Source organism: Syngnathus floridae, chromosome 5, assembly GCF_059516105.1.
Source record: "Syngnathus floridae isolate MCC-2025c chromosome 5, RoL_Sflo_1.0, whole genome shotgun sequence".
Classification (NCBI taxonomy): Eukaryota; Metazoa; Chordata; class Actinopteri; order Syngnathiformes; family Syngnathidae; genus Syngnathus; species Syngnathus floridae.
This window is the reverse complement of record NC_142417.1, coordinates 14,696,038-14,719,609: the sequence shown is the minus strand read 5'-3', so window position 1 is coordinate 14,719,609 and position 23,572 is coordinate 14,696,038. Positions and strand designations below refer to the sequence as shown.

General features: G+C 39.0%; 1 protein-coding gene across 4 annotated transcripts in view; it reads left to right on the top strand.

Annotated features, from left to right (window-relative positions):
- Positions 1 to 4,670: 4,670 nt before the first annotated feature.
- The window catches only part of zmat4a (zinc finger, matrin-type 4a), a 96,101-nt gene continuing 77,199 nt past the window's right edge, over positions 4,671 to 23,572 (top strand). For all 4 annotated transcript variants that reach the window (XM_088376732.1, XM_088376731.1, XM_088376734.1 and 1 more), the window contains exons 1-3: positions 4,671 to 4,827; positions 13,574 to 13,675; positions 20,121 to 20,210. In XM_088376732.1, the coding sequence (XP_088232858.1) occupies positions 4,741 to 4,827; positions 13,574 to 13,675; positions 20,121 to 20,210 (279 nt within the window). In that variant the 5' untranslated portion in view covers positions 4,671 to 4,740. The remainder of the gene's footprint in view (positions 4,828 to 13,573; positions 13,676 to 20,120; positions 20,211 to 23,572) is intronic.

The following is a 23,572-nucleotide window of genomic DNA, read 5'->3' as shown; positions in this document are numbered from 1 at the left end:
GTACAGCTTATTTGTTACTGCTGTACTCAAATCATATTCAAACTTCCAGTTTATCTGCTATTGCTGTATCCAAATCATTGCTGTATTCAAATCATATTGCTTATTGTTATTGCTGTAGTCAAATCACATGTTATCCTGGTCAAAATTCTGTTTTCTTTTGTTTTCTCTCTTTTCATAATGACTGTCAGCATTATTGGTTGTACTGTGAAATGTAGCTTGTGTGTCTGGCATTGAAACCCTTGGTTATATAAACAGATTCTTTTGTTCAGACAATAAAAATTTAATTTTTTACCTGGTGACAGTTTCGACTACTACTCTAGTCTTCTTCAGAGCCGTCCAACTTGGTTCTTGGTTGTAATCGGGACGGGACTAGATAAGCAGAATTGCTTCCACCCGTTTCCCTTTTTGACAAGTCATGTAAAACATATTGTGAAATGAAGCCGTAATAAGTGTTTTGTTATGTACTTGCCAAAACAAACAAATCAATCAAGGACCCATATTATGCTAGATCAGTGGTTCGATCGAACCCTAGGGATTTGGGGTGTCGGTCTCAGGGGTTCGGCACAGCCTCCACTGCGGAGGTCCGAACACACCTGATTTATAAATTTGTGATAACGCATATCTGAACAGGCCTCAGCAGAAGTCACACTGATTTGCTGGTATGTCATTTGTTGTGAGTTCATGCATTGTGTTGGTTTCATTCTTTGAACAAGGTGATGTTCCTGCACGGCTCATTTTGTGCACCAGTAAAAAACATCTATGTCTTGAATTTGAATTTTCTTTTTTTTATTTTTCACTAAAGAGGGGGTTCGATGAATGCGCAGATGAAACTGGTGGGGTTTGGTACCTCCAACAAGGTTAAGAACCACTGTGATAAATCAACTTTTATGAAGCTTTAAGCTTTGTTATGCTAAGTCCTCATCCAAACACGCTCAAAGTGTTGTTTTTCTCCATTCACTCATCTTGGAGTATTCCTCTCCTCTCTAAGCACCAGCCTCACTCCTGCAGACTAAACACATGCCTAGTTTCTCAGAACAGCTGTGTCTGCAACTTGAGTTGAAATGCGGCTCGTTCTGATTTTTGTGCATCAAATAATTAATAAAATGCTTCCAGTTTTTTTCTGCATAACTTTGACATGTAAAGTGAAGTCAAATTTATTTGTATAGCCCTTAATCACAAAAACGTCCCAAAGGGCTTCAAATGGTCACAGTTGACAATTACTTTCCTCATCACCCTCTTAAGCCCCAGGAAGGCAAAGAAGAACCCACAAAACACCAGCTGGGGAAAAAATGAGAAACCTTGAGAAGGGGCCGCAGATGAGAGGATCCTCCTTCCAGAACAACCAGAATGTCCAACCAGGCGTCTTACTATGAAATCTTGCTACCAAAATACATAACTCATATTTTATTAGAAAATTAGCCATTTTGCCAAAGGTAATATGTAATCATACAGTAAATGCCAATAATAAACTGTGCAAAGCTTAGAATTCCATGATACAGCTCCTTTCACGTTCTGTGATGGTTTGGTTGAAAAGGAAGCATATTGAGGAAAGAGTGTCGTTGCGAACCAAATAGTCACGGTTGAGCACTGGTTTGCACATCCTCCTCACAGTTAAGAGGGTGCGGGTTCGATTCCACCTCCGGCCCTCCCTGCGTGGAATTTGCATGCTCTCCCCGTGCCCGCGTGGGTTTTCTCCGAGCACTCCAGTTTCCTCCCACATCCCAAAAATACATGCTTGAGCACTCCAAATTGACCCTAGGTGTGAGTGCGAGTGCAGATGTTTGTTCATCTCTGTGTGCCCCACGATTGGCTGGCAACCGGTTCACAGTGTCGCCTGCCGACTGCCCGATGACTGTTGGGATAGGCTCCAGCACGCCCGCGACCCTCGTGGGGACAAGCGGTATAGAAAATGGATAGATGGATTGACCCAATAGTAAAAAAAATGTATGCAATTATCAACCCAGAATACAGTAACTCCAAAATTAACCTTTTGCCTCTGCGCAACAGACAGTTTCCTAAACAAATATAAAGTTGTGTTTTTCAACTCTTCTTCCCAGCTACAGCCAATCTGAAGTGTTTGTGGGTTACGAAGGACAGATTGCCTGTTGGTTGTTGGTTGTGTGTCAGCTCAAACTGAAAAAGGGACAAGCCAGTTTAGCAGACAGACGGACAAACATGTATGCTGCATGTCAGCATGGAGGTTCCCAACAAACAAATTGGGCTCATTTGGAAGTGATAACAGCCGCTGCTCACTGAGCTCAGAATTAGTGCTTCCATTCAAAACCATTTCCTTTAGGTAAGGATTCATTGTCTATGGAAGAATCGTTCCTGCTGAATTCCCCAGGGAGCTGCAGTGGAATTACATTCTTACCAGCGAAAATGATTTCATCTATAAATCCATAGCCTTTAGGAACATCCAACAGCCTGCTGCTCTGGAGTCACTGCTTGGTTTTCCTTAGTGTCTTCATGTTTTCAACCCTCTGTTGCGAAGTGGGTAGTTTTTTACACGCCATGTTGAAAATCCACTTCAAATTTAATTGTGCAGATTTACTGTGAAAAAGGAGCACTTTTTATTGTAGAAATTATGTAAAAATAAAAAATCAACCCTGTTCAGCTCAACATCCAATTCTGTGCAACATCCTCTTTTCTATGGCGTATCATGAATATCCTGTGCAAGGGAGTAATGGCATGCAAAAGAAAATTAGAAATAAATTTAGCAAATCATATGGAGCTGACACACTTTCTCTCTTTAGTAAGTATTTGATAAATTATAAACTGCTGTGATCAAAGTGCAGTTTTCTGGAAGCAGCAGTAAGGCCTGCATGCTGCAAGGCAGACTTCTTAAAATCAAGTCAGTTAATCAAACTCTGAGCTACATTCCCCATAATTTCAAAATGCTGAAAAGTTGCAAAGCAGCCACTAAGTTTTCTATTGCACACAGCTTTTAGGCATCCTTTAACCATCTGGACCACGGGTGCAGTGCTGAAGGGCAAAGAAAAGACTGGCATTCACAGATTTTCTATCTCCCTCTTCTCCCAATGCGATTGACCTGGAATTCTGACCTAGTTGGAATAATCAGGAGTGAGACTGAGATTTTTCTAATTATCATAGCCAATAAATAATACAAGTGATGAACTGAAGCCTCACTGCCTTGACTCATTCCAGTGCTAGATGACGAAAATGTGCTTTTTGCTCTTGCATCTTGAATGCACACGCAATGAATTTCTACTTCACTCTGTTTTGATTCCTGTGATGAGGCAGCTGTTAGATTGCCTTTTCACCCCAGACATTGCCAATGACTGTAGCCCAGTTGGGCTCATGGTGCCTGAGGGTTTAATAACTTTTGAGTTATTAGCACCAAGTACGATTTGTAATTGGTTTGTAGGGAAAATTTCAATTCAACTTATCGTGACCAGAGAAAAGCCTAATCGTAAGTTAATAATGTGAATATGTGAAATAATGTGCACATATTTAACTTATTTAACCCTATTAGAAGGGCATGAACGGTTTTCCACCCAAAAATATGAAATAATAACTGTTATTGAGATGAAAAATGCAAAACTCAAAAACCGTTGCCCTTTGGTATTATTTTGACGTTAATTGCTTTTCTGAATGAGATTCATGAGAAAACTTTGATATTTATTTATTTATTTATTTATTTATTTATTTATTTATTTATTTATTTATTTATTTATCTTTTCGGGAAGGACACTGGCAGAGAAAGGTACCTCTTGTGGCAAAGACAGGAAATGGAGATGAAGTCTACAATGCACTTGAAAATGTGTGGACAACTTCAACGTGCAATACACGTTTTTATCCTGACTGCTCAGTACAATTTTCCAATACCTTAATGAAGAACTAAAGGAGTTCCAAAAAGACAGACATTCTGCAATATTATTACTTTTATATTACTATTGTTCTTTATCTTGTGGACGGATGTCTATAATGTCACTTTTTCACACGTTCGCACAATGCTAGTTTGAGGTGGAAAACAAACTGCCCAAATCAGAGGCGATTTCAGTGAAGGTAAGTATCGCAGTGGAGTATCATTATAAGTAAACCATAGATAAAATAATGAGAATATGTAGTTTTTACAAACTGCATGCAGAGAGACTCCTCCTCTGACCTTGGATTGGATTCAGAGGACAGAGAGTATATTTTAATGTCATTACTCAATGGATTGTGCTTGACTTGGAGCTTACACTGCTGAACTCAATCATTGCCGTTCTGGACGCACTGACTTTAAAATATATCATATCAGTCAATATAATAAATCAATCAGCAATATTTAGCTAATTGTTGCAATGTCTGCTCCCCTCTCAGATCTGTATGGACTTAGGGGGACTTAATTCAAAGAACACCCTTAAAACTGTTGGGTAAACAATTTGACCGATCCAGTTGGGTCAGTCTGGCACAACTTTGGGTTGTTCTGCAAAAGAAAAAAACAAGAAAAAAAACATTGGGTTGTTTTGTACAAACCCTTTTTTAAAAAAAAAAAATCTACCACACATACACAACTATACGATATCTAATTACTAAGCAAAAATTGAAGAACGCTTAAAAAAATATTTGAAAGGCTGCTTGACGCCTGGGCTGGCGCGTGTTGATGAACGGTTTGCAGCCAATAAGAGAACAGGTGGGTGGGGCATAGCGGCCAGATTGTACTATAATGTAGTACAGCTGCCAGGAGTAGACGCATCTCCCACTCTAACTCTGTGGCCATCCTGGCGGCTCTGGTTAATGGATTATATACTTTCCCTTCAAGTACGACATCAGCTGGCAGTGCTCCCGACAAAATTCTGTGAGGGATACAGCACAGAGTTACAGGTACTGTTTGCCCTGCATCCTCTTCTATTTTGCCCTTTTTGGCAATCACAAGAGACGCACAGAGCTGTGAGTGGAGACTGAACAGAGAGCATACCGCAAGGGAAAGCAGACATGACTGTCGCGCTGCATGGTTATTTTCTTACACAGCGGGAATCTTGGAGCGTGTTGCAGAGATATTGTAGCGTTGTGCGGTGGTACATGTTTTACAAAGTAAGAGCATCCAGGTGGAGGTTGACTTTTCAGCACATAAACATAGAACTGGGACCCACCAATTCTAAGAGGGTCTTTATTTTTCTTGTATATACTATTTTGCAGTGGTCAGTGGATGTGCAGAGTTCTGCCATACGTTTTTGTTTTTAGTTAACTTGGACATTAAAATGTAACCAATAGAAGAAGAAAAAAATAATAAAACATAATTAAGACCCTCCCGCAGGTGGAAGTCAGATATGACTGCCTCAAGGTGACATTTAAGAGGTTGATGAGTCGAGGTAGCCCCCCACCCCCAGACAGGGATGCAAATCGCTCACCTTTGTGGGAGAGTGCTGTGCAGGTTGCACAAATATAGTTAGCCCAATTTGTACCTTGGCCAAATTTTAATTTAAGGTTAACGTGATGGGTGTAGTCTTAAGTAGCAAAATATGGAGAAAAATGTCTAGGATGTTTTTATTGTTATTTTCTTTACATTTCACATCTAGAAAAAGGCGATATAATAGCTGTTCAAATATTTTACTCTCCTATTTTGAAAGAGTCTATGAGTAATCAATGAGTTTGGATTCCGTTTCATCACATACTAAGTTCTAGACCTGCCATTTGAAGAAAAATTCTCACGACAGCTTTTGTTGTGAATATACAAATTTAAAAAATGACTTGTGTAATGACTTGTGAACAGTACAGGGTGTATCCTATCCTGTAATTTACCAGCTTCCTTGTGGCCCTAAATAGGATAAGAGGAGTAGAACATTGACGGTTGTGACTTAATTGCAAAATTTGGCCTCATGTATTCACTATACCAATACAGGATGCTTCCTTATGACCAACTTCTTTTACAGACCACAAGAGGGCCCCATATTGGTTCAATTGAGTTTTGTTTCTTGGACTGCATGTACAACTTCTCCAAGAAATGTTACATATGCAGAACGAGACATTTTATATTTTAAATAGATTTTTCTTAAATTGTAAATAACACCTCTCACCAGCTTTTTTTCTGTTAATGAATCCATCAAAACCCATTATAATTCAGTCTGAAAAACATAATGCATATTTTTGTTTTATAACAGTATTCTCTCATTATTATTTTATGGTTCAAGTGAGATGCACCTCTGGATTTTTATAAACAGCTTAAATGAGAAAGACTTGTGATGATATCATCTAGCAGCATGAATCAACTTGTTACAGTAACAGCGAAGCAAAGTTTGATACACACGATGTGTTTTGCAATGGCTCTTCTGCTGCCCTTTTTTTCCCAAAAGACTGCGTCAAACCACAGCAAGTCTAGCATTCTACTCTATACTGAGTGTCAGGCGAGATTTGGTGGTTTGGTCCAACTTCACTACTGGAAATATAATGGACTGAATCCATAACTGGATTCACTACTTGTGACATGTAAACAGATTCAACCTTTTACTAACAGATGTCTTAACTTAAGCATGCAAGCATCTTCTTTTCGACAAGTGAGGGTAGGGTCTTTGAGTGGTGCTTTTAACATGCACTCGACTGTTTCCTCATGTGTTTGTTGTCACTCAAGATTCAAGATTCAAGAGATTCAAGAGTTTTTTATTCAGTACAAACAGTGTAGACAAAAAAGGTGTGGAAAGCAGGATGTTATTGCACAGTAATGACTCTGAGACTCTAAGAGTGGTGTGAGTTCATCAGAGCGACAGCCTGGGGGAAGAAGCTGTCTCTGTGTCTGCTGGTCTTAGTGTACAGAGCTCTATAACGGCGTCCGGAGGGGAGTAGTTCATGGCCGCGTTAAACATTTAAAAAGTTGAAGACCGCAAATCCAACCACAAAAGACTTCAGCAGATTTACGGAGTGTATTTAACAAAAGGTGCCCGTAAACATAAAACAAACGACTCGACAAAAAGTGACATGACAGTTAAGGTAACAAAATGATCGTACTAAACAAGGAAGGTACACAAAAGCCACAGAAGGAAGAAATCAAAGAAGCATCAAAAACAAAAAATACTCTCAAACACAAGGCAGAGGAAGAAAAAATGCTTCAGTGAATTGTTGGGTTGTTGCGCTAATATGATACAAGAAGTTTAAAATAAAAACAAAAAGAAAAACGTCATCGTCCACTTGCTGAATGGTTGTTATTGCAGGAATTGAATATAAATAATTGATTGTTCATATTCGGGGCAGTTTTGTCTCGCCACCTTATGATTCAAAACAAAGAACCAACCGCAGGCAGACCAAACAAGATTTATAGTTACTTAACCATTTCATACATATTTTTTATCTTAACTGGTTTTGTTTTTGCATCATATGATGAGGTTGAAAAACTTGAATAACCAAGAAGAGGTGTCAGCACAAAAAGGGATTGACACGCATCACAATGTTAATTAATTCTTAATCGATGCATACATTTAAATAATTCATTATTCAACAGGATAATGGAACTGTGAAGTGCAGTGCATTGTGGACCACAATCTGTTGTACTGTTTTTAGTTTTTATTTATTTAGTTAACCATTACTTATGGAGGAAGGGCAATTGAACAGATTCACATTTCCAATGCCAACCTGGCAACACCTGATGGCAACGTAAAAGGAAAATAAAAGCAAATACACAACAACCAACTGTACAGTGTGAGATAGTTACATAATTTATGACATTACATCACAGCCAATAAAAGGTTCAAAACAGACTAGTGCAGCGAAACTTTGTAAAAGACGTCAGTAAAATGACCGCATGATTTTTTTATACATGTTGTGATAGGGATTGCATTGCAAGTGATGCGTACATACATAAGTAGCCTATGTAACATATGTTCTCAAACATATCTGAGAGCAGAACTGCAACATGTCCACCTCTGCTTTAGATAATTTTGTAATTTATGTAACTGAAAAACTTCTGTTTGTTGTGACTAGTTTTGCACACTCTCAACACTTACCCTAATTGTTTTCATTGGTGTAAAACCAATCAGATTATTGTAATAAAGTGTAGACACCCTGCCCAGTTTGTGTGTTGTTTGTTTTCACTCAACCTATTTGTGGACAGTGCATGGGTCACACGACATGGGAACAAGCCAGAGGCCACAAGTAGAGTAATATAAGACAGAAAGGGAATGATGAATGCACAATGTCATTTTGATCTTGGCCAAAGTTGCATCCACCCATTGTAACTAATCTGCTTGCTCAAAGACATTTTCAGGAACGGGCTGAACAAAAATGCATTGCAAACATCAGTTTTCCATAATAGTCCCCTATAAAACTTGGAGATTTAAACTTTGTAATAAAAGCCCTGAAAAGTCCTGAACGTCAGTATGAAAAAAAACAAAAAAACATTGCGCTCATGGACAACAAACTGAAAACGTGCCTGACGTAACATATTAAATGTTATTCAGATAACTATAGCATAAATAACATGTTAACAAGTTTACCAAAGCATCCGTGTCACTCCAAATCACTAAATCCAATAAAATCTGTGTCACTTTTAAACAACTCCGCTAACTCCGGAGGAAGAAGATGCGGCGCTTCCTCTTCTGCGGCGCTTACGTCAGACTCATCATCAGTTGCAGTTCCAATTATTCCATAGGTCTAGAGCGCCCTCTTGCAGTTTAGTGTGATAGGACATGTGAAATGATATAATAATGTGTTACTAATTTCACACATAAGTCGCTCTGAGTATAAGTTCCACCCCCGGCCAAACCATGAAAAAAACTGCGACTTAAAGTCCTGAAAATACGGTATGTATCTGCGTGAAGAAAAAACTCCCCAAAATTCTTCATAAATCATTGATAAATGCTCAATATGTGTTTTACGCAAAAAACGTGGTTGGTCTACTCGCCAAGGTTCAAGCCCAAGGTTTGTTGTACCTGTTCGCCAGTTTGGCAGACTGGTTTCGGCAAAGCTGGGCGATCCGGCATATGGTGTGTTCTTGACAATGCACCTTGCAAAGTGAAAATTTGGTGGTAGAAATTAACACCAGCTCAGACTGTGTCCAAATAGTGACAACCCTAGTCCCGGGGTGCAGGGAGTGATGCCCCATTTTGATTTTTGGGGTTAAATCTTATCTTTTAATGTACCTGTTCACATTACAAAAACAAATGTGACTTTTAATCTGAACAGAATGTAACAATTATATGGTACACATGCACACAAAACAAAGATTAACAACAAACCGCACTGTGATATTGAGATGTTCATTTTGAATCTAAACAAATGTACTCAGAAAATATCTCAATCAATAGAAAAAGCAGAAATATACTTTTTTTTTTTAAAATTATTATTTTTAATGTAAAATACATTGGCTTATTAATAGTACGAACACATATTGGCAATATAAACATAATTTTGTAATTTGAGTATGTACATAATTGTATTTATTCTAACCAGTCTGGGATGTTTTATTTATTGGACCAAACATGAGTTGAAAAACAAACAAACATGGTTATTGAAATATTATCATTAATCAAAAGCATTGTTCTTCCACCATTGAATCAAAACATTTAACACACTAAAGAACCTCAATATAAGTTGACACTCCCAGCTGTGGCAGCAAATTCACATTTTCCAATTCAAATGTAGAAAGAATGAATTAATCAACTAATCACCAAGTTAAAAAAGTGAACTGTTTTATTAGAACTCGGGCTGTAAGAAATCCTTCTTAATAATAGTTTCCTTCTCAAGTTTCCTTTCTCCTTGTCTTTGCCAAAGAACTACAATCCGATTTCCACAAAACAGACCAACCACAACTTTAAACGTGACCATACTGTCTTCCGTCCAATCATATAACATGACATCGTCAACACTCCCAGGGACCCCGAGTTGGTCGGACCACCCGAGTAGATCTGGCATTGCGTGGGATGGTCAGCCAACCATTAGTGTATTTCTTTTGATCTGGTCACATGCATTCAGACAATTGGGTGTCTGTATACTGAACAGTAAGTACAGCTACCAGATTGGCTCCATAACTTGTCAGAAGGACCTACAGTGCTGTATCAGCGATGTGACAATTAAGACAAGCCAAATTATATTTCAAATTTTTGGGCCAATTGTTTCGTAAGACCAAAAATATGTGTATATTCATGCAATTTTAATACCATGAATATTGGCATCCCTAATTATATTTGTTTCATCAATGTCATGTGCGGGGGACAGATGTAGTTGGCCACTAATTGACAACCACTAAAGAAGGGGATATTTTTTAAGAGAAACTGGTATGATTGCAATGGATAAGGAAGGGAAAGGGTTCTTTGTTCAAATGTGTCCTTGGTGTCAAAGTCTGTCATCTTATTTCACAACAAAACCACAGCCCTGTGAAGCCGGTAATCCGATCTGAGAACCAAAGAGACACCTCATACAAAAGGCCGGTCAAGCCTGGTTTGTCTAGTTGAATGAATTACAAGTGATTGTTCATTGCTTCAACATCTGCTGGCTACTTGCGGCCGTGACCTCAGCACCCTTCCAGAGCTCCCAGCAATGCTGCGTTGCATGCCTAGATTTATTTGCCTCAAGCTGATGAGCGTTCCATGCGCATGCTAAACATTGCTGACTAGGTGTGACATTGAAACTGGCATTCCGCTAATTTGATTGTCAAGTTGAGGAGCGCTACCCTATTGCCTAAATGAGTCCACCGTGTGCCACCAAATTCAAAGGCCAGCTTCGGTAATGAGCTTTGCAAAAAAATATAGTGTTGACAGTAGGTGACTTTAATGGTGTTGACAAATGCTGGTGTGATTAGATCTTGATGATTAAATTCTCTAAATATCCCCTGTTGGGTTACAATTGCAGACTTCCAATATCCAATCATGCCAGGTGAAAAAAAAATTTCTTTTTTAGCATGCCATTGGGAAGAAATGGAACCCTTGTCGCTGTGCATCTCAAATCCATCGGCCTGATGCACTGATCATCAGGGGCAGGGGCATTCTACAGAGTTACAGTAAATGTAGAGCTTTGACGCTTGGAGACCTGTACTTTTTTTCAAACATGAATAATCTACTCTGTTTAGAAAGTCTCACCAATCCACGTTGTTAAGCTTAGTGTCATCTGGATCATGTCCATTTTGCACGTTTGGCAGTACACCTAACCCTCGACAGAACACGCTTCGATTCTACACGACTTTCTGGACCTCGATTTTTTTTCGTCATAAATGTTCTCTTTAACTGTGAGAACTGACCTTAAAATGGATGATATAAAGAGTGTACGAAATGACTCGCGCGTAAAGCTTAGCGCAAGTGATTTAATTTCCTTGACAAATTTAGAGGCGTTTGATAAGAAGTTAGAACAGCAATCAATTGTGCGACCACAGAGACGGCAATCGGTAAGGGCTGTTTGACCTTTATGAATCTGATCTTATTACACTTTCAAAACTTTTTCAATAAGGCGCTTTCGGGCTTAGCGTGATTCCCAAATTCTGGATTCAAGTTCCGCGTACAATCGAGGTTTAGGTTTAATTTAATTATAATACTGATAAGTCATTTCATATTATGAAATGTGAGTGGTAAGGCTTTTTAACGTTTTATGCTCTCACAGTCTTCTTTATTGGATTTAATGCTAATTTAAGGATTTAATACTAATTTAAGAGAAGTTTAAAAATGTGTTAGCATTATCAAAATATGAACCCATTTAACACTCAATGCTATTGAAAGCATTTTTTTAAACAGCCCATATTTTGCACACTTTCAATTTGCTGTCCGTTATGACACAATTTCCACACCAAACAGAAAATGTTTAATTCATGTTTTTTTGTTAAAAAGAAAAAAAAAAAAATCACATTTGGACATGAGAGGTTTCCCGCGAACAGGGACGATATTAAGAACATTTTGGGATGGGATGTAATTCATTCTTAATTCATTATGGTAAATATAAATTGACAGTCTTCATGCCCTTGGGAAATAACTGAAGATATTGGATTTTCAACAAACACTTGGTACCAAACAGCTCAAGAATAAGATGCCTCGTAACATTTTGTTGAAATTTAATTGTGGCATATCTTTACTGAGAGTCACTACACCTTTAAATTGAAACTATTGTTTCTTCCATTAAATGTTACAGCTATCCAATGTGTAATTTCAAGCTGCACGAAATGCATCCCTAAAAGACCTGGGCAAATAAAGTCAATTATAGGAACACTAGTTTATTATTATTTTGTTGCGGTAGCATTTTAAAAATATTTGAATCTGAGGGGTCCAAGTTTCCCAGGTTGCTTTTTAGCATTTCCTGCAATTTGTTTCTGCATTACCTTCTCAACAACATTCAGGATTTTTTAATAATTTATTTCTAGCCTCTTTGCAGCTTTCGTCAGTGAAACAAACCTTTTCAGCAAAGCTGTATTTTCAAGCATTTCCAATGTGACTCTATTTCCCTCATCATTTTATCTGCTGCAGAAATAAACGGGATGTTGTTCACCCTTCTGGCTTGACATGAAGATAATCCTGTACTGTTTGTATTCATTGATTTTCTTAACATAACCTCCATAATTTCCACAATGAAAACATCTGCAATTTAACTGCAGGCCGAGTTAAAACACAGACATGAGGAATGGCTCCAAGCCTCATTAAGCTCATTAACTCTATTTGTACAGTCAACCATTAGGGCATAATGTGAGAAATAACCTACACGTCTTAAAGCCTCCATTACAATATTGTATTGCTATTATACTCAGTTTCATTACAAGACAACATGCTTTTACTTAAGCAATTAGTGTAAAAAAATCTGCTAATGAATTCACAACGAGTCAAAGCTTCAGGATCCAAAAAATCCCCTCAGTGCTTTTACAAGCGAGAAGGAAATACCAGCAGAAAAAAAATCGTGTTATTTGGATGATGAATAGGATTACCTTTTTAGAAAAAGGTTAGTTCAGCCTCTGACGTTCGCATTTTTGGAGAAGATAAGCCTAAATACTTTGTACGGTAATTTAGCTTTCAAACAAGCTGTAACAAAATTTGTAGTAGAATGTAATAGTTGTTTCAGAGATGTCCCTGGGAAACTGAATAAGTGCTTTCAGCGGTAGTTGTCAGTTGAAGCGCATTATCGCTGTCATTTATTTAGAAATAGTTTTTGTCTGTGTTGTTGAAGTTTTCATGGGATGTTGTCCCTCTGCGGATGTTTGATATTTAATGTCTTTTTCCAAGTCATTTCTTAGGAAAGTTGCTCAGCATGTAATTTAAATGTTGGAGCTGATGAAATATTAACAGCCTTGAAATTATGAAACAAGATTATTGTAATTTTCTCCCAGATCCCCAAAGCAGTGCGGAGATGGTATAATATTGTTTTTCTAAAACAAATAAATAACTTTTCCACCTAAAATGGTATCAAATACGGTAGAAGCCCAAAAGGCCCAAAATACAATCATACATTGAAATCCATGCATTGATGACTGAGAAAATGTTCAAAAATATCCACAAAAATAAAACATAACCTACATTTAATTTGTCTGTTAGCAAAGTTACTTAAAAAAACTGAAGTAGGCCTTGGTGTAGGTTCACTACTGGAATATAATTTAGGTAATACAATTGTTTTTTTGCCTTTTTTTTTTTTTGTTTCCTTGCTCCAAGGTCACCTAACAGTTGGTCTATTTCAACAGATGAAGTCTACAGAAGTGGACCAAGGGCTTTTCACAGACACCTACTGCAGAGTTTGCAGTGCTCAGCTCATCTCCGAGTCCCAGAGGGTTGCTCATTATGAGGTGAGGAACACTCCAATAAGGCACACTGAGAGTATGCAAAGTTAATAACATTGTTAATGCATACATCCCTAGAAACTTCACTTACCAATACAGTATAAAGTACTCTACCTAACCCTCTGCTCGCTACTGAAAAAGTGTACCAACACAAATATATTTTGGAGGGTCTACTATAATTCGCTGATACACCTTATAGCACCTCGCTTGCTCTCCATTTTAACCTAAATGCTCAGGTGGATGATTTTTTTCCTTTACTGAGCGTTATCCACTGTGCTTTGTTTGCTTTATGGTATTTATGCACTTCTGAAGGTTATCTTCACCTCCAGGAACGGGAGGTGAATAAACACATCAATCACCTCTGATCTGCAGTGATGCCGAGTGTAATGTCTGAGTGGTTTCATTCCTTCTGCTTTAGTCTTGTCAAGTTTCTCAGCAGCTGTTGTCTTTCACTCCGCTGTCGGCTTGAGTCAAAAGAACGGGTGGAAAGGCTGTGGGATATTGTGCTGTCAGTAGAATTCAAACGCCTTACGTGACACACACGTTATCCCTTTACAGTGTGTACAGAAAAAAAAATAGAATCAGTGAATCATTAATATAAATATAAAGAATACAGTAAAACTGATGACTTATGGTTCAATAATTGTTTTGTTCTGTGAGCTTCTCGCTGTCCTTCGTTTGTAGCATTCTGAGTCAACTTAGTTTACTTCGATTTTTGTATTCCTTGTTTCCTGCAGGGTTGTGTGCTCATTGCTATTTAAAGTACAGTTGTCTAAAATGTCCATTGGTACCTGGAGAAGTGCTTTGTTCTTCAGGACTTTGTGGGAGACAGGAGTGGCTGTGCCGAAATTGCAACTAAAATATTAATTTTGTTATTGTGTATGAATGCTGAACACAGGACCTGGCATTTTCCCTCCCGCAACGGAGGCATTTTTGGATTGTGTTTTTACACAGTTTGGGTCTAATGCAGTGGTTCTTAACCTGGGTTCGATCGAACCCTAGGAGTCGGTCTCAGGGGTTCTACAGAGCCCCCACTGAGGAGGTCCGAACAAACCTGTTTTATCGTGTAGCTTCTGATTTGCCAGTATGTAATTTGCTGCGAGTTCATGCATTGTGTTGGTTTTGTTCTTTGAACAAGGTGATGTTCATGCACAGCTCATTTTGTGCATTAGTAAAAAACATCTATGTCTTGAATTTAAAAAAAAAAAAATTTCACTAACGAGGGGTTCGGTGAAGGCGCATATGAAACTAGTGGGGTTCGGTACCTCCAACAAGGTTAAGAACCACTGGTCTAATGCATCCTGACTTGTTTGGGTCATGGTGGTGATGAGCAAGTGTTGGAAAAAACAGTGTTTTGTGTTTCTAGTTTCCATACATTCATGGTTTTGTTGGCAAAAAATCGGTTAACATTTAGGTGAAGGTGATATTTGTAGAGCTTAACTCTAGATTTCAATATTAACAGTGGCTTTTCAAAGGGAGGCATGAGCGCTAGCACGTCCGCCTCACAGTTCAGAGGTTGTAGGTTCGATTTCATCTCTGGCCTGCCCTGTGTGGATTTTGCATGTTCTCCCTGTCCCTGCGTGGGTTTTCTTCGGAAACTCCAGTTTCCTCCCACATCCCCAAAAAATGCATGGTAGGCCGATTGACCACTCCAAATTACCCGTAGGTGTGAGTGCGAGTGCAAACGGTAGTTCATCTCTTTGCGCTCTGTGAACCAGTTCAGGGTGTCCCCCACCTACTGCCTGCTGACTGTTGGGATAAGCTCCAGCATGCCTGCGACCCCTATGGGGATCAGCGGTATGGTGACTCAATGGATGGGTTTGTCAACATTCAACACTCTACTTTAACAATCAGGCTTGTTTGATGCAATTCAGGTTTTGGATGACAGTCATTCTCTACCCCTTGCACAAGTCATCTGCTCCAGGACACCATGCAGTGACATTTATGAGAAAAAGTGGTACGGAAATTGGATGGAATGCCACACTATGAGATACAATAAACCTCGTGCAGTTCTGCTGCAGAAATCGTTGACTCGTAGCATGTTCATATATGTATATGTAAAGGCAACGCTTAATAGCAACAAACTAAAGAAAGCCCTGAAGTGTGCAAAATCAGACTTTTAGAAAAGTTGGATGAGCACACAACCAAATGAAAATGACAAAGAACATTTAACATTTATGTTATAGCATATTAAAGATATTAAGCAACATGAATGGAAGGAAGAACATACGTGATCTAAAAAAAATACAATAACTGATCTAACCCATGTAAAGTATTACTATGTATGTAATTGGTGTATTTTAATATCACAACTGTTCATTATTGTGTTATTTGAATTAAACGGCAATTAAAAACATTTGGCAGAATATACACCTGCTTGTCTGGTGTTCCTAAAATTGTGTTCATAAAATAAGAATCAAGCTGATTTATTCACCAAATTTCATCCATCTCAGGCGGCCAACATGTTGGGTGATATTGTCCCCATCTATCCAACGAAAACATCACAAGTGCTCCCCGCACCTGCGTTTACAATGTCATGTGACCAAACCCGGAAAACGGGTTAGTGGACTTTCCTTATATGCCGCACTAACTTGCATAACTACGATGGCCCTGACGTGTAAATCACAAACACAAAAAACAAACAAAGAACAAAACAGAATTGCAAACAAAAACACATTACACAAGCCAGTGTGAAAGGTTGTCTGTTGTCTGTGCCCCGCAATTGAACTCTGTCATTGTGTTTTAATGAAAGGTAATGGAATGTCATTGTATATTTTATTTTAATAATGTATACATTGACCATTGTAAATACTATTGTAGAAATAGTAAATAGTCACACAATAAGAAAAAAGAATATAGAAAAACAAAGTCTCAGTTTAAGATTGATTAAAAATGCATCAAGATGCATCAATAATGTAACATGTTGACAGTTGATCAAATGAATGAATGAAGCCAAATTTGTCTTGCATGAGCACACTCAAAATGCATGCCTCTTCCACTCATGGTCAGTTGGGCCTTCTGTCAATACTAGAGTTCAACACAGAGGTCAACTCAACTGCTTAAAGCATCCCACGCACCAAATTAGCGAAAAGATTTGGGAAAAAAAACAGATCCATCATTTCCTACAATGTTTTTTTTGTTCTAGGCGCAAGTCTAGCACAAAGCAGAGTCTAACTGCAGGCAATGGAGTTTTCTTTCTTTTGGTATTTTGCTCAACTTTGCACGGGTAGAATCAGGCGTAACGGAGCATTAAAACTCCAAACAGCGAACTCGCCGAATCACCTTATGACCGCAGTATCGTGCAGTAAAGAGTTTTCATTTCAGCAGATCTGGCTCACAAGTTATGATACCAGCAAACGCGACAGACTGTAAAATAGATCTCTACATCCTTCCCCTTGTGTATTATGTCCTTGGGAAGAAAAGTTTTCAATCAAAACTTTAAGCTCTCTGATTTGTGTTTTCTCCTTTGCTGTGAAATAGCAATATCACAGCTCTCAGTAAAACTGCTATTTTCTTTTCAATTTATATTTTCCTCTGTCTTCTGTATCCCATCTTGTGATAACCTGTGTTTCTTATAAAGCAGATTCATTTTCAGATAAACGAATTTGTCCTCTCAATTATCTCCTCCGACGTGGCTCCAAGAACAGATCCTGTGCGATCAATGCAAAGCTTGTAAGAAGAGACCTGCTACACTCTCAGTGAACCTTTTTGAATGAGGCTGCTCAATATCAAGTAAACATGCATGTGAGATGAATATCTAAAATTGTGTCTAAAATTAAATGGGCCGTCAGGCAACTGCTAAGTAAATGTCATTTTCTCAAATAAACATGTTTTATTAAATTGTTGCAGTACATCAATGTATACACTACGGAAAATTGAGTAAATAGAGCAGCAGGGCTCTCAGTGTGGCAACTTTTGTGACGCTATACTGTATCACAAGTGAGTATCACTCTGCTGTAGCAAGGGGCTGATGACTACAGCTTAAATTAGACAATAAGGAACCTGGGGTCAGATGGTGAAGAGGATCAAGTAAACCAAACTGCTACTAAATAATGGACAACTAAATATAGATAACTCGAACACAACCCTCTCCGGGCTACTGGTCAAATTCCAACTTGATAGATTTAAAAACTGTCTAATGCATCAGAAATACAGAGAGATGATCTGATCAAGGGTCAAACTCCAGTCACCAGCAAACCTTTAACTGTACTGAGAATTTTGTAAGTAGTTTTATTTCTTCAAGGTCAAATGAGTATGAGTACACTTTAATAACGCTTCACTGTACTGACAAATTAATAATAATCCATGATTGATTATCAGTGAAAATAAAAACATTCTTTGATTTTCACAGAGCAGGTGCCTAATGTTTAGGTGGACGCTCTTAGTTCTTAGTGGACTGTTTTCCACAAATCACTTTTTTTGAAACATGGTACTGCTTTTTTATTTTTTTGCTTTTTTGACCTGCATAATTTGTATAATATTTATTATGGAGGAAATGTTCAAGTCAGAGGGCGGCTCGGTGACACACTGGTTAGCACGTCCGCCTCACAGTTCAGAGGGTGTGGGTTTGATTCCACCTCCGGCCCTCCCTGCGTTTGCATGTTCTCCCCATGCCCGCATGGGTTTTCTAAGAGCACTCTGGTTTCCTCCGTGGTAGGCTGAGTGAGCACTCCAAATTGCCCCTAGGTGTGAGTGCAAGTCCGGATGGTTGTTTGTCTCTGTGTGCCCTGCGATTGGATGGCAACCGGTTTAGGGAGTCCCCCGCCTACTGCCCGATGATTGCTGGGATAAGCTCCAGCATGCCTGCGACCCTCGTGGGAACAAGCGGTACAGAAAATTGATGGATGGATGGATGGCTGTTCAAGTCAGTTTACCAAAAACACAAAGAAAATCTTTTGCTGTTGTAGTAGATGTTTTATTTATTGCTTTAATTCGCTGAACATTTTTGAGAGAATGACTGTGCAATTTAAAACACTCAGGGCCGAATTCACCAGGATTATGTTGCTTTAGCGTGGCGCTAACTAGTAAAAATGGAGCAAACAGATACCATCTCATTGACAAAGCACGCACAGATGGTGAAATGGGTCATGAACTACAATGCCAAGAAGAATGTTTCTTTGTGCATTGGTGGTATTTCCGCGTACTTAAATCAAGTAATTGGTTGCGAAATCACCCACCCCTATGCAAATGGGCTTCATTAATAAACCACTTCTAATTCACAGACATCAGCACTAATAGCCACACAAGGTTTTAAGTGCGCAAACAACGCATCCATCATTGTACTCACGATCAGATGTGAAAGTCCCGTTCACACCTCCGTAGTCAGGACCCTAAGCTCACGTTGGATAGTTTCAATAATAATAACAATAATAATCATAATATCAGAATATCGTAATAGCATAATCATAATAATCATAATCATCATAATAAGGTGGAATCGTGGAGCACTGATTTGCACGCCCACCTCACAGTGCGGAGGTTGTGGGTTTGATTCCGGTTCCCCCCCTTCCTGTGTGTAGGTTACATGTTCTCCCCGTGTCTGCATGGGTTTCCTGAGGATACTCCTGTGCATTCCCACATTCCAAAAACATGCATGGTAGGCCGATTGACCACTTCAAATTGTCCGTAGGTGTGAGCGCAGATGGTTGTTCATCTATTTGTGCCCTGCGATGTTACATTACATTAGTTTTATTAAAATCACAAAAAGAATTGGAATGAAAGAAATCAAGTAATTAAATGGAAGGATGAATAGGAAGCTTTAAATTTTGAGTTGTGGTTGTTCTGCCATGGTGCTGAGTGGGCGCAATTCATTCTTTGTGGATTCAGCCCTCAATCTTTTTCTGACTCTATTATCCCATTTTCGTGCCCGTCTAAGTTTGAACAAAGTGTGTACCGGTGGAGTTTCTTTTGGTATTTCAGTACAAGCTTGAAATGGGTGTTTCTGTTGTTGGAATAAACACAATTGACTTACTTCATGGCCTATGACAGTGGCTCCCCTCATTCCCTCTAAATTCAGCGTAGGAGAGATATGTACACTGTTTTTGACATTCCGCAAGTAGAAATAAACTCACTGGAATCCACGCAGGAGATCGACATGCACAAAGCACTTGCAGATGTAGATGTAAAATTGGCTGCTGTGAAGTGGACACTTGTAGACCATGTGTGACAACTGCCCCAACCCCCACCTTTGGCTTTGCTGCACCACAAAATATTTTTAAAATAATTATATTAATAATAATGTGCACTCCCAATATGATGTACAAGTAGTTTGGAAAAATAATGAATTAATTAATGAGCGATCTCTGGCATCATGCAAGTGGCAAGGTTGAATAAACTGTAGCGTAGTATGTAGCATAGGCAATACAGTTTATAGCACTCTATGCAAATCATTAAATGGGATTTGACTGCCATGTATTGCTTTATTCATAGCCCTGTCTTTTCTTTTTTCCAGAGCCGAAAACATGCAAATAAAGTGCGACTTTATTACATGTTACATCCTGTGGATGGAGGCTGCCCTGCCAAGAAGCTCAGGACAGACAATGTGAGTTATTCATGATTTATACAATACATCACGTCTCTCATATGAACTCACTGCGAAACATGTGTAACATGTCAGATCTCATCTACCAGATTCACACTAAGATTTTTTAATGGATTTTTAAGATCCTCTCTCAGTGGCTGAGTAGCTAAAAGGCTGGGGGCCACCATTTTAGTGCCATAAATGCTGTGCTGATGATGGGGTTGGGCTGGACATTATAGCAAGTCAAACCTGTATTCACAACTGTCTTTCTGCTATAATTGTCAGAAATGCACAAAGTGAAGACAATCATTATAAAAAACATGGTTGGTAATCAATTTGGCAGTTGCCAACCTTCTGTCATGCAGTCATGCTCTTATTTAAAGTAGATATCAGTGACAGTAAACATTTTATTTTACGGTTTGGTCCAGGTTGGTGTGACTGTTGTGATTAGAGGTAACGAGTAGGGATGCAGACTGTAGGCCTTTTTCTGCACTGTATTTTGGCTTAAAGAAATATGCTTAGACAATACGACACCCATACCACTTTACCAGCTTTACCTTCAAAGCAGGTTGAGTAAGAAAGTAAGTAAGTAAGTAAGTAAGTAAGTAAGTAAGTAAGTAAGTAAGTAAGTAAGTAAGTAAGTAAGTAAGTAAGTAAGTAAGCCATGAGGGAATAATTTTAAGATAAACACGGGAAACCATACCGTATTTTACGTACTATAAGGCGCACTTAAAAACCTCCAATTTTCTCAAAAGCCGACAGTGCGCCTTATAATCTGATGCGCCTTATATATGGACCAATATTGAGCCACTACAGCAGGCGTGTCCAAAGTCCGGCCCGCGGGCCAAATGTATAGTATATCTTATATATGGACAAAGTTTTAAAATGGGCCATTGATTGAAGGGGCGCCTTATAATCCGGTGCACCTTATAGTGCAGAAAATACGGTACTTTGTTAGCCGACTGCAGGTTTTCCTTTGCAAAACTGCTTGGGCGGCGACAAAGGCAGTGACCCAATGAGTTGAGTGGCGGTGGTCATCCAATCAGCAACGAGTTTCTCAGCTCTGGGTGAGCCAGCCGCGCCACCATCACAAAACCGCGCTGGATGAGGGCCCATGGCAGTTGGACAATGTTCGGGTGATTATAGTGGGATAAAATATTTATAGTTTGAGTCAATTCTAATTGATTTGTTAAGGTGGGTGGATGGTTTGCATTGTTTCTTTTAAGAATTTAATATCCAAATTAATGGTCTGTGACATGTCATCTGTTATGTAGTTAGCTTATGTACAGTATCGGCATGATCCATATAACACTATAGGTCAAACAAATGGGATACTAAACTCAAAGATGTTTTTGGCAGCAGTTTCATTCATGCTGCATAGCCACAGCAGCAATTTCATCAGAACAAGATACACATCAACCCATGTTCATCAAAAAAGCAAATTGTTACGGATCATTGCAGTAAGGCAGAGGCAAAAGCAGATAGGGGACTAAGGCAGCGTTACCAGATGAATATTTATTGAGTCTGTTAAGGATGGGCTAAAGGAGTGGAATTCAGATACGGTTGTGAAGGATTCGGGTGGGAAAAAGACAAGGCAAACTAAGCAACTACAGGTAAGAATGCTGGTGCAGGAACTGTGATAGGACTATGAAATATAGGTTGAGATGACTGTATGAGCTGGATGCGATTGACTCTCTGACAGTGAAAGTCAGTCGGGTGGAGTAGTGGGGTTTGGGAGTGTCTTAAAACTGCAGCAAAACATGATGAGGATTCTTTGCAGCTTGGCCCCTGTCCCAATCGACAAACTGGAAGACAAACACACTGACAAAGGAGGTGGAGCTGAAGCCCGTTAAGCCCATGGGCTCAAGGAGGAGAGGCAGCAGGCATGACACAATGCTTTCTGTCAACTATCTATGTCCTTCTGTTCATTTTATTGTGTTCATTAGGGTTGTTGGTGAGTTGAAAGTTGTCCCAGCTGATTTTGGGTGACCTATAGGCTACACCCGGGATTGGTCACCAGCCATAGCAAAGCAGATATAGGGCCTGAATAATAATTCACATTCCACATTAATAATGCAGTATGATAAGTATTTTCTCATCTGTGCACCCAGTATTGTATTTGCCAAATGTCCTAAATTGCAGCATAGTTTATTATTGTGTTTTCTGGGAGGAGTATATGCATATTCAATTTATTATGCCCATTGTGATTTGTCAAAACAGAGACAAATTGAGATGATGGCTAATTTATTTAATAAATAGCATGTCTAATAGGCAAGTGCAAATGCAAGATGGTGCCAAAATAGCAACGGGGAAAATAAGAAACCCAAAAACAACTACAATTATTATGAAGCAGTTCTCTGGCCCATGCCCAGCTGTGCAGCCCCGATAAACTGCAGTGATAGCTTTAAAAAGTTAAAACATAAACACTTTTTTCAAACAACCGCTATTTGCGTGAAGAAGGGGAGTGGGAGAGTGAATGAAGTGCTTTAATGCTGCTTCTTGAATGCATTCTTATTTTTCTATTACTGACTTATGGATAGCCATCATCTCATGATACCTCAAAGTATCCAGCTGGTAGTTTGAAGATGGATGTATAACAGCAGCAAGTAGTTTCTGCGGCATGGGAATGAAATCTATATATTGCAAAATTTACCTTCCTTGTTATGTCTGGGCCAGGTGAATTGGTTCCGCCACTGTAATTTAAAAACACTGGCTCTGTGTTTTGGGTAAAATTGAAAGAGACAAGGAAAAAAGATCCTGCCATCTGCTTTGTGTTTATATGAAGTTTCTGCCTCTGAACTGAATAGTGTGTTGGGTTGAAAAATACTCCTTTTAGAAGGCAAATTTTTCAGAGAAATCAAGACTTGCATTGTTAGGGTTGCAGAATTCCAACAATTTTGTTGTTGGAAACATTCCATGGCCTCTTTGTTACAACATGTCAGAGAGACTGTCAGAAATAAGAAGCATCTTTATTTTGTGACTGACTGCCAACAAGTCAGTGAAGATACAAGTGGACAAAGGAACAAAGACAATATGATGCAACGTACTGTATTTTCCGCACTATAAGGCGCACCTAAAAACCTCCAATTTTCTCAAAAGCCGACAGTGCCCCTTATAATCAGGTACGCCTTACATATGGACCAATATTGAGCCACTACAGCAGGCGTGTCCAAAGTCTGGCCCGTGAGCCAAATGTATATGTCTTATATATGGACAAAATTTTAAAATGGGCCATACATTGAAGGTGCGCTTAATAATCCGGTGCGCCTTATATATGGACAACGTTTTAAAATGGTCCATTCATTGAAGGTGCGCCTTATAATTCGCGCACCTTATAGTGTGGAAAATACGGTACATAGTATAACCCTAACTGCAGGCCTGCG